At 39.3% G+C, this 12,480-nt stretch overlaps 1 protein-coding gene across 1 annotated transcript in view; it reads right to left on the reverse strand.

Moving 5' to 3' along the window:
- Nucleotides 1-12,480, reverse strand: part of EFCAB7 (EF-hand calcium binding domain 7) — a 29,772-nt gene that overhangs the window by 2,304 nt on the left and 14,988 nt on the right. The window contains exons 8-14 of the mRNA XM_005151177.3: nt 10,386-10,527; nt 9,560-9,669; nt 8,402-8,559; nt 7,917-8,050; nt 5,597-5,745; nt 3,789-3,998; nt 20-127 (exon numbers count right to left, since the gene is read on the reverse strand). Of these exons, the coding sequence (XP_005151234.2) occupies nt 20-127; nt 3,789-3,998; nt 5,597-5,745; nt 7,917-8,050; nt 8,402-8,559; nt 9,560-9,669; nt 10,386-10,527 (1,011 nt within the window). The remainder of the gene's footprint in view (nt 1-19; nt 128-3,788; nt 3,999-5,596; nt 5,746-7,916; nt 8,051-8,401; nt 8,560-9,559; nt 9,670-10,385; nt 10,528-12,480) is intronic.

The following is a 12,480-nucleotide window of genomic DNA, read 5'->3' on the forward strand; positions in this document are numbered from 1 at the left end:
GCTCAAGTACCAATCTTACCATCATAGATTTTGGTGCCACTTCTACAGCAAAAACAGTAAGTCCCCTATTACTTAGGCAGTTCTTGCTCTGCTCATTGTTGACATGAATGATCACTTTGTTTTCAGACTGCAAGTGAAAAAACATGAGGGAACCCATTAGTCTCAGCGGTTAAGTGAGTATTCTTTTCGTTACAACTACACATCCTTCTGGCTCGCTCCAGCTTTGTTATTTCATGGGACAGAAATGCTTTAAGAATGCTGGCAACTACTCTCTTCGAAGAGTATCAAAATGTACGTTGGCATCACCAGAGCCCATATTCATTGCCAAAGTAATTTAAGACTCATTGATACAATTTAAGCACTTGTGAATATACAACTTGAGAACACTATTGAGTAAGAAAACTCTTTGCCACAGAACATTACTGACACTAATGGTTTACCTAACTTCAAAAGGTGACTGGAGAAAGTCATGCTGGAAAAAAATACATTAAGGGATTTTAAGAATTTAAAGGACAGGGATTTTAAGTTTCTGGCTCAAGTAGTCTGTGAACTGCAAATAACTAGAGGCTAGGACAGTGCCTGGAGAAGCATCACTGGATGCTTGCCCAGTGTTTGTACTTGCAACATCACCTACAGGGCATTTATGGAGGCAGGATACAGACCTAGAAGAAGTTTTACCTGTCATTGTACAGCCATTTTGATTTTCCCGAATCCTGTCCCTCCAGCAAAAGGCCACTTCCTCCAGAGCTTATACTACATGTTCTTAAATTCTCACCAACTATGTAGGATTCAATGGAGACCAGGCTCCACACAAGTGAAGTTAAATGCCCAGTGTAAGCAGTAGGAGCATCCTTCATATTTAGTTTCCTTTCATGTTTCCTTAGCAAACTTCATATTTGGTTTCCTTTCATAATAAGTGACCAGGATTGACTATTTCTTCGCTGCCACAAATCAAAGATGCTTGTAAGAAACACTCATCAGGAGGTGACCCATCCCAGTATAATCACTTAAAGAACAGACATTCTTGCTGTGTAAATACTTCCAAGAAGGATCCAGTATATCCAAGATAGAAAACTGAAAGGTTGGGTAATGGAAAATTCATCAGCCACCAGTTTATCCCATGCAATACTCAGACATAAGACACAAGGACATGCTATACTCCCTACTATTCAGCTGCCTCTAGATAAATTTCAGTTTGACAGAGACACTAGAAAACATCTGATTCTTAGGCAATGCTACCCAACATTCTCTGGGCACTGAGACATTGAAGAGAAACACAGTTACACCACACAGTCAGCCTTACACAGCAAAGAAGCTACTATTAGACTGGTAAGGACCAACTAAAAAAGTTCTCTGGTGCTCACAGTACAAAGGGTTTCTGGCCAGCAGAGTGTAATAGTCATTTCTGAAATATGGTACTGTTGCAGATATGTAAACACAATTTAAGCTGCTTTCTGACTTCGATGCATCTGCTCTGGCACCACTTCAGTGAAGTCCTCATTTTTACATAGCGAACAAAAGAATTAGCCATGCCCTAAGTATCCTCCTGTAACAGGAACAAGGTCACAAAGATTCACCTAGCACAGAGGGTCTATTGTAATAAGTTTGTGTTTTGAATGACAGGACTATTTCTTTTGGCACCCAAATGGGCAGACAATAGATTGGGTACTGCTCACTCCCGAGAAATGTGAAGCTCTGTGCACAAAGTCTTTTCATTTCCCCAGCTCACACCCTGGCTATACCCTACACTCTCAAGACAGACACCTTTCTCTGCCCACTGATTCAATACATATGCAAGACTAAAACAGAATCCCTGGGACACTTGAGTGTTTCCTTAATTCAATTACAGAAATAACAAAGAAACAATTATTTCCATTGAAATCCACAGCACAGTAACTGAAGATACAATCAGGCCGCCTGCACTGTGGGAAGCTTAGAAGACAGATGCATAAAATTTCCTTACTTTCTTTCACAGAATAGAATCATGGAATCATTTATGCTGGAAAAGACCTTTAAGATCATCAAGTCCAACTATTAACTCAGCACTACCATGGCCACCACTAAACCATGTCCCGAGTGCCAGATTTACACATCTTTTCAACACCTTCAGGGATGGTGACTCCCTGGCCAGCCTGTTCCAGTGCTTGACAACACTTCTGGGGAACAATTTTTCCCTAATCTCCAATCTAAACCTGCTCTGGTGCAGCTTGAAGCTGTTTCCTCTTGTCCTGTCACTTGTTCCTTGGGAGCAGAGCCCAGCCCCTCCTGGCTCCATCCTCCTCTCAGGCACTTGGAAGGAGCCATCAGGTCCCCCATGAGCCTTCTCTTCGCCACATTGAACCCCCCAGCTCCCTCAGCCCTTCCCCATCTCTCTTGTGCTCCAGGCCCTGCACCAGCTCCATTCCCTTCTCTGGCCCCACTCCAGCACCTCAAGGTCTCTCTTGTAGTGAGGGACCCAGAACTGAACAAAGGATTCAAGGTGCAGCCTCACCAGTGCCAAGTACAGGGGGACAATTACGGCCCTGGTCCTGCTGCCACACTGGTGTTGATACAGGCCAGGATGCCTTTGGCCTCCTTGGCTGCCTGGGCACAGGCTGCCCATGTTCAACCACTGTTGACCAACATCCCCAGATCCTTTTCTGCTGAGCAGCTTCCCAGCCACTCTTGCCTCAAGCCTGTAGCATTGCATGAGGTTATGGTGACCCAAGTGCAGGACCCAACACTGAGCCTTGTTGAACCTCATACAACTGGCCTCAGCCCATTGATTCAGCATGTCCAGATCCCTCTGCAGAGCCTTCCAACCTCCAGCTCCACATGGTGTCATCCACAAATGAAACCCAAATGGTATACATGGCAGTGGTCAGTGATTTTTATTAGACAGCATCCAGCTGCCTCAGTACAGACCTCATCTTCTCTGCCATGTACTGGAGTTATTTATATGTTTGAAGATAGCCACCCTAAAGGGCGAAGTGCAGATCTAAACCGGTAGTTCCAAGGAGACTTGGCATTCAGTGGACTAATATTAGGTCCACAAACCCACCCCCTTGTGCATGTTTGTACATTTAAAAATATACTTCTTGCTGTGATCTTTTAGGATCTAAAGCACCTTAAGTTCAACATCTTACTGCACTGTATTTATTTACTCACAGTTCCTGATATAAATGAAACTGAGAATGAACAGTATATTCATTATGATCTATGCAGAAAGGTTTTAAATCTCTGCTTCTCACCAAGCACTTCTGCTTGGATTTACAGTTCTTAGCTTGGGTAAGTAATAAAGCAGACCAGTAAGACTGGCCAGTTAACAAGTCACCCATAATATGCTTCTAAACCACAGTCAATGCATATCAGTGCTCTTTTCCTGTCCTATTTGCACTGTAAATGTTAAATAGGGTAAATGCTGTAGTCTTTGGTCTTTCTATAACTGTGCTTCCTGTTCTCAGTACTGGTTTTCCGGTACTATGAAGATATTATGTCTCCAGTAATTATTACCATATTGAAAAACTGGAATGTGAACACAGATATTCATATTCTGTATGATACTTGAAAGTGCTTGCCTCATTATAACAAGCTATACCTTCAAGAGCACTGATCCAGACTCTTTTAGAGCCCGAGTCATCTGTTAAAATCATCTTTGCATCTTCTTTTTTCTAATTTTATTAACTAGATACAGAAACTTTACAACAGAAATATTAGAAAATATAATTCTCAAAAGTGAAGCAAGGAGGGAAGAGGAAAATAACAACAGACATTAACCCAAAGTATCTTACAGAAGTCTCATGCCATACCTTGTTCTCAATAACAGACGTGATTCTCCCACCCGTGCTGTAGGTATAGATGATGATGTTTTCATAGCCATCCAGTACTTTGGCCTCTCCTTTACTAACAACAGACTTGCAAACAGCCCTGTTGAGTTGTGAGCTCCCCGCCTCTAGATACATGGCTTTAATCCTGGGTTTGCACTTTTCTGCATAGATGTCAATGACAAAGGGGCATGCCTGCAATGGACAAAAGGAGGTTTACCATCACTTTAATCTGCAGTTTTTTCCCCTCGGATTTTCATCTACAGCTCCTAAATATTTTCATTGATGCTCTGAAGTAGGAATACCCAAATACAAATATGTCACTGAATATTAAATATTCAAAACCTGAGAGATGTGGCCATCTTCTAAACCAAATGAAAGCTCAGGACAAATGAATGTTTTTCATACACTCTATATGCAGTTTGGTACATTTGGCTCCAACATAGCAAACCCTTCCTTGGATAGCAAAATGTACAGGAATTAAGATGAAGTATGAATGTATTTCAGGGTCTGAAATAAACCTGTCTCCTTTACCTGTTACACTCTTGCTACTTGTGCCACTTCTTACAGAGTTAAAATATCTACAGTGCTGCATTAAGCACTCTGCTGTTACACTCTCTTGACTAAGATTAGTACATGGAACAAACAGGAGTTCACATACTCTCACTACTAGCAGCTCAAGTTTTTTCAAATGGCTGTTGGAATCCATAAGGATTTCTCAGGTTCTGTCCTTAATTTGTTAGAGGCTCAAAGCTCCTGAAATACCAGTTTCTTAAGTCATCTGAAATCAAGGAATTCAAGGGGTAAGTTACAGCACAAGTTAAGTAGGGTTAGATTTACTAGATGGATGATTAAAGCATTCAGACAGCTACGTTGTCCTTTGTGGCAAAGACTACAAGCAAGGAACCACAGCAAGTGTAAGGCACAAAAATACCTTTTTGAAATTCCTAACTTGATGAAAACCTCCCCAAAATCTTGTTAGAGGAGAGCTCCCTCTTACGTCCGAAATGCAGAAAGACACTTAAGTAGTTGCTCTGGCCAACCATACTCACAGGAAAGGGGGAAAGTGCTCAGCATTAAGAGATCAGCCCACAGTGATCTCAGGATTTTCACTGAGACAACTGATGTCTCTCAACGATACTGAGGATTTTTGGGTCTACATGTATTTGCTTCACACAAATCTATTTGATACTGTGGCTACGCAGACCTGTTTTTGTTTAACAAAAGTTAAATAATCAGACAATTATTTTTAAAAATCATATTTTCTCAGGAATGATCTTTAAAATGTTAAATTGTCTGCATCTTTAATGTTTTATTTTCCATATTTAGGTTCTCTTTATTAAAGAAATCCTCTTTCCTAAGTGAGAACTATTAATACCAGCACAATTTTATTGTGGCTTGGGCCAGGAAAGTGACCTTTATAAGCAGAGCAAGTCCTGTATTTTGAAGGTTTGTTGACAGGTCACAGTTCACCATCACTGTCTCCTTATGATTTCCCACCTGCAAGGTGCCTGAATTCTTTCAATAGGTACAACCCAGGATTCCTTCCTCTACAACCCCACAAAATACCAGCTTTCCCTAAAGTGAAAGGCAAAATTCTTCTTTTAAGAATGTCTTAATGAATAGGATACCATAATGACTGAAAGTCATAGCGTAAACCCTATAGTAACAGTGTTTGGACTGGATCACTGACCTACTGAAATCAATTTACAACAGACAGAAACACTCCTGCAGTTAAGTATGTGCACCAACTTATAAGTGAAGCAGTTATTTCTGCTATATGGCTGTCATACCTCTGTCATTTCTAATGCTTTATTGTAGCCCAGAGACAATAAAGTGACCCAAAGGTCACTAGGATCCCCTTCACAGTCATTGGCTTCCATGAGATTCAAATCCATAAATCCTTGTCTTGTTAGTTCATTCTTTCTCATATCAAAATTCTCTGTTTAAAAAGAAACATAAGGTAGCACTTAAATATCTGTTCTCTTTACAAACACCCTTTATCCTTCCAAAACCAAACTCACACTTATGTTAACAAGGTTTAAAAGATGGAGCCATCCTGCAGCCTCAGACTCTCCAATATTATTTGGGAAAGAGTATCCTCAACCAACTCTTTCCAGAGCTTCCCTGTGGATTTTAGATAACAACTAGAAACAGCTGCCCTCTGTATAACCCAGAAGAGGGTGAGATTTCAAAACAGAAAGAGTTGACACTGGGTTTTGGTTTTCTTTTTTATTAGCAGTATTTGTTATGGTTGAGATTTGGAGAATGGGATATATTAGGAACGGGAAATGAAAGTCTGCTGGAGCCAACATCCTTACTGCTTGAGGTCCTCAATACAGAAATGATTTACTTAGTTCCCAAAAAGCAATAAAATGCCAGTAATCCTAACACCCTTCTTTAGAGAGGATATCATAGATCGAGCACTCTAATGTCAGCAAACACATAATTGAAATGTCCTTGTGTCAGAGACTTTTAAAAATGGTTTTTCCATCTTCATAACAATGCTAAATCTTTACTATATATTATTAAAAAGGGATTACCAATTTCATAAATCTATCTCAGGGCACAGATGCTATAATAAATGGCTTGAACTTTGGTGTCAAGATTTATGACAGTCATCTGAACCCTTCCACTGATTAATGACCTGGTAAAAGATTCACCATATTCTCTTTTTCCTCTCCTATACATTTCACACACAGCCCTCCTACTCATGTTGAGACCAGTGCTCAGAGATATAACGCTGACAAAGTCATCAAGTGTGGAAAAGCATGTACAGGGATGAAACAGGAAAAACTGAGTTATAGCAAAGTATGTTTGTATGAGTTTTGCATCCTATATCTTTGGGGAGAAATAATTAGCAGGACATGTTGAATCTGAACTATCTTGCAACATGTCATAGCTTACAAAGGAATTCCATCAAACACGAACTGAGCTGATACACAATGATATGTCACGCTAACATGTCACGTATGAGCTGCAGAAGAACTGCATTTCTTATGGAAACTTTAATTTTCATACAATGGCTTCTAAATTTCCAGCTGCTCACTCACTGCAGTTCAACTGCCTGTGCTCTGAACCCACTGTTTTCATGCACTGCATTATTAGAGCAGCCTACATTCACTGGTAGTTCTATTACAAGGTAAATACCTGCATTCTCAAGGCCTTTGCAAGCTTAAAGCAATGCCACAGAGCTCCTTTTTTTATTCAAAACTGACATTTGCAGCCCCACACTGCTCCTGCAAGGTGGTAATCCAGTAACACTGTGGAGCTGTATTGGCACACAGAAAACAATGCTGGAAGAGTCTTAACTCCCTATCAGCTTCCTCCCCTCACTCACGGAAGTCTCAGTATCTCAGCATGGACAAACTGACACGCCATATCTGAACCTTCAAAAGACAGATTTTTAATGAAAACCTGCTTACATCTGAAGAAAATATATAGTTGCAATAGGTATTTTCTAATGTCTAATTTTCTGAACAATCATCATAAGCTCTAGATGCCATTTTTAAAGCATCATATACGCACTAACTGAATATCCCTTCAATGCTTTCTTAGATCTGAAAGTAGCATCAGCTCAATCTGAAGAATGGAGACTAATGAAACAATTACCTGTTACGGTTTAATTTACCATATGATCCATGCCCCATTCCTGGCACTGTTCAAGGCCAGGTTGGATGGAGCTTGGAACAACCTGTTATAGTGGAAGATATCCCTGCCCGTGCATGCAACTGGATGAGCTTTAAGGTTTCTTCCAACCCAAACCATTCTAGGATTTTATGGTAAGAAAACCTGCAGTTTTTCACAGTTACAACCTTTTACCTACAAAACTTTGTAATTAGCAACGGGAAGAGATTTCTCAGTAGAAAGTCAGTGGCATGGAAAACCAGAATGAAGCAAAACAAAGGACAGGAGACTGGGGAAGGAAAAAAAAGAAAACCAAAGGGGGAAGAGAACAGTATCTACATGTGCTCTTGGTATAGGCTACAAAATACTAGTAGTTCCACACTAGATACATAGTAGCATGCTATTAACAACAGCTTTTAAGTAGATTATAGCCTGTAAGTAGATTATAGCCCTGATTATTTGTATCAAGCACAGCAACAAACTTACCCTTACATACAGCCCATGCTTCCTCATCACACTTCTCACCACTAGTTCTCAGCTCAAAGAAATTGTATTCCTCCAAACACAGAAGGCCATTTCCATCCAAATCAATTGTTTCAAATATATCCAGTAAAGCAGCTCTAAAAGATTAAAAAGGCAGAACTATTTCTGAGTACTTCTGTTCTCTTTGCTGTTTCTTGATATTGTTGATACCTAGTCAATCTATTTGAGAATATTCTGCACAAACAGTATTTTGTGCCTGCCCCATCTCTGGCAGTATTTAAGGTGAGGTTGGATGGGGCTTGGAGCTACCCAGTCTAGTGGAAGGTGTCCATGGCTATGGCAGGGGGTTGGAACTGAATGAGCTTTAAGGTCCCTTTCAAACCATTCTGGGATTCTACTTTAGTAACATACAGCTTTAAAAAGCTAGATATTATTTGGAACACACACTTTTACAATGGAGACCATGCCTATTAGGGAATACAGCTCACCGGAACTCTGGAGTCAGAGCCAGCTCTCCATCTTCATCTCTATACACCAGTTCTGCTTCTTCAGTAATTTGTGTTTTTACCTTCTTCAACCTACATCCAGTTGTGAATGGGAGCAGCCAATAAACGCCTGATCCAAGCTCCCCTTTCCAGCTAGACACCTACTCTTAAAGGAAGAGAGACAAGTTTGTAAGTTACTTCTCACATGATACCCTTCTTTATTACTAGTAATATAGTATGATACTAACATGATTAATGACTTGAAAGCACTGGCAATGCTAGGTTCTTCACTTAAAGAAATGTCACAGCAAGATGCTGTGTAATGTCACTTTAAAGACACAAAAACTGGTGAAACTCTTAGTTATAATAAAATCTACAAAAACATACATGACCAGAAATGAGGGGAGAAGAGGCATTACTAGAAGTGTCTACTAACAGTGCTATCATTTTTCAGATTTGTAACACTAATTGTTAAACCTTAGAACAAAAGCAGGCTGACAAAAACCACTGAGATTTTTATTTCCTCCCTGATTATACAGCTTAGTTCAAACTAACAACAAAAACTTCCTATGTAATAAGTCATGGAAGTCAATGCTGCCATTTATCTTTCCTTATTTCTGCCACAGGATAAGGATATTCCCTGCACTGTGAAGTTCAAAATCATACATAAGGCAAGGAGAAAGAAAATTAAAGGGATTTTTAACAAATTATATCTTTGAAATTTTGGTTTTGAAGGTGCAGGAATACAAGCAAGTTTCCACGGAGTATCTACACAGCTATATATAGATATATATATATCTATATGTGGAAGTATAGAGACCTTCCACAGAGTATCTATACAGATAACCAGCAACTCAACAACACTTGCCAACACACCACATGGTAATATGGACCTCAGAAGAATTTCACTAAACTTCTGAACATGTGGCTTGCAATTCAGCCCACCCAAAGGGCAAAACTGAGATAGTATTACATGTTACCTTGCACGAGTGCTGTCAGTTTTGAAAAGGAACATACACAGAACAAGTGTCCCTTCCCTTCTCTAGTCTGATGAAGTACAGTTTGAATTCCCTCAAAACATGGGGAAACTCACCCATGCACCATTAACACATACACTAGAGAAATAACAAGTAAAATAGGAATACAACAAAACTATCTAACCTCTTGGTTTTGTTGTTCAGTAAAGCTCACAAGCTGCAGATTTTCTTGGGTTTCATTTTCCTTCAGAATATACAAAGCCGTATCCACTGACAACCAGTGACAAGATATTCCTAAAAAGAAAAACATTCCCAACACAAATGCTTAATAATGACACAAAATCCTTTTTCTTTGAACTCCAGAGTACATATTTCCAAGGTATTTATACTATTGATCCCTTCCAATGTAAGCTAAAAAAGAAGCCATTATATACTATCTGGATTTCCTTCCTATTTAGGCTGCTCAGATAAATTGTTCCAAATCTTCTGATTCTCTTACAGATAATGATTACTAATAATAGTTCTCATATTAAAACCTCTGATCGTGTCTGATTTGTTTGGCTTTGGTTGGACTGGAATGGAGGCCTGGTCATACGTATGTTGATTCTATGCCATTTGAATCTCTCTCATTTCTTGTAGCTGCTCAGCTCCTGACAGCAATCAAACAATGAGCTACTGAGTGGTCTTGAAGTTGATCAGACCACAGCAAAACAGTGATTGCAGAGGCTCAGTTCTACAGTTAGGAGTCAAGAACATCAAGAAGTGGCTACACACCACACAACTCTGTTAAAAAGTTGAAGATGTTTTTGATGTCTCATAAGAAGGTAATTGCTCTGCTATCATGAATCTTTTCCTTACATCCCAGTATAATGCCTTCATCTTCACAACAAAACACAAAGAGATTTCTATGTACAAAACAATAATGTGCAAAAGTAGTATTTGCTTTACAGCAAATACAATTTGCTTTACAAATTGTAAGTAAGTGCTCCTTTGGTTACACAGACACTTACCTTCTTCCTGATGAATGTTTAAAGGCTTGATGGTAATACACACTGTAGACCTTTGAGGTACGTGCAACCTGTACTTGTGACTAATGATTTCACCATCTTCTTCTAAGTAGAAGCATCCTTTGGACTGTGCGCAGTGCCACTCCTGGAAACAAAGCAAACATCAGATGTTGCCTTCATCTTTGATCAAGATAAAGTTTTCTCTCTGAAATATTAATTTGATGATTTAAAAAAATCCTACATAAATACACCCCAAAATACAGCACTGATCTTTTACTTAAAATACATATTTATTCAAATAGTCCTTTTTGTAGTCCATTTTGCAAAGCTTTGCTCCACTTGTGAAAATCCTTGACAAACAATTACCCCAGTGCTCAAATAGCTGAAATTTGAATTGCCACAAAGAATCAAACTGAATCCATGGAATTCTCTGAACTGTATGAATTACTGGCATTTTGCTACATTAGTTCCATCAGGCCAATCAAGCAAAGAAGATAAGTGATGAGCTGAACAATGAGGAGTTACTTAGACAGATCACAAACACAGGTACTGGTCAAATTAACTGACTCTGCCTGATTGCTGTCAAAGCTATTGGAAAGACAATCTGAAAAGTGCTGTTTGTGAATAATGGGTTTTTTAGAGAATCTATAACAGCTACATGATTCAGTCTGATTCTTTTTTTTTAATAGCAGGTCCCAATTTTCAATTTCAAATATAATTTGACTGATATTAGCAAACTAAAACTGAAGTCTATATAGACATATCATACGTTTGAGGAATGGAAGACACTCTTGGTTTGCCTTCTCTGCTCTAGATTAAGTTCATGAGTTCCAGTCATTTCCCTAGCAATGGAAGATAATGTTTCTGAGTGGAGCCTAGAAGAAGGAACCTTTCAGTGTAACTTTAGCAGAGAGCTCTGTGCAGGCAGCTGTACCTATGCTCAGTCTTCAGTGCCACAGGTAAGCTAACACTGATTTGGGAAGAGAGATGGTAAAAATCAGAGAAGCTCTGCATGTAACTCCCAGTTATGAGGCTGACGACTAACTCCACCTATGGTCAGTCTTATCAAAGTGCTGTGTTTCACTTCTCCTCTTAAAGACCCACTTGTCCTTACAACATGCTCACATTTGATGGTACTTTACAGTCAGTGACCTAAAGGTGTCAGGCAAGAACTGGACTTTACTCGTGTACATCCACTCGGGATGCTGAGTAACATTTGGAATGTATGCAGCTCTGACCCTGAATTTGGACTTCTCCACTCAGAACTCTAGATTTCTTAAGAATACGAATTACTCAGGGACTCCTGGATTTGAAAGCTTTCAGTCCTGTGCCAGTTTTGCAGCTGATTTTTATGGCAACAGAATCAACTCCTCTATACTAAATATTTATCTTTCAAACATTACCAAATTCATCTTCATTACAATCCTTTCTGCTTGAAGAACTTTTATAAATTAATCAGAACAAAGAGAGATGTACTTTGAGCAAATTCACCCCGTGTTGACATAGACAGACTGCAGAATCTAATACTATCTCTCACTTCATTTTCTGCCTCTGAATATACAGTACATTGAGATTTTTCCTTAAAGCCTGACACAGCTGAGGAAACTGGTTGTCAGCTCATTTAGACCCTAAACTTAATACCTTACAAAACTGTTTAAAAACTAAACATTTCCAAAAGATCAAAAAGTCTGCTCAAGGAGCACTATGGCTGGTTTTTGAGACATAACAGTGCGTAATACAAGTTTTAACAGCAGTCCAACTGTGCTACAACTATTCAAAAAGATTCTGTGACAGCTTTTATGTTAAAAAATTACCAACAGCCATGTTCTATCACCCCTTTTCCACTATGGCAGTGGTCTTCAAACCATCACTTCAAGATAGCTTTGCCCTGTTTGCTCACATATTTTTCTAGCTGTCCTTTCAGATGGAAGACTATCTCTTTTGCTGTTTGCATTCAGATAGACATTGCTACAACAGGGACATCAAACAATTCAAGCAAGCAGGGAAAATACCTCAAGGAACAATGTGTAGGTTAAAATGTGAACAACAGTAAGGAAAAGTTTGGCAATGCTCTGGGAATCAAATACTAAACTGTTAT

The sequence above is a fragment of the Melopsittacus undulatus genome, chromosome 6 (genome assembly GCF_012275295.1).
Source record: "Melopsittacus undulatus isolate bMelUnd1 chromosome 6, bMelUnd1.mat.Z, whole genome shotgun sequence".
Taxonomy (NCBI): Eukaryota; Metazoa; Chordata; class Aves; order Psittaciformes; family Psittaculidae; genus Melopsittacus; species Melopsittacus undulatus.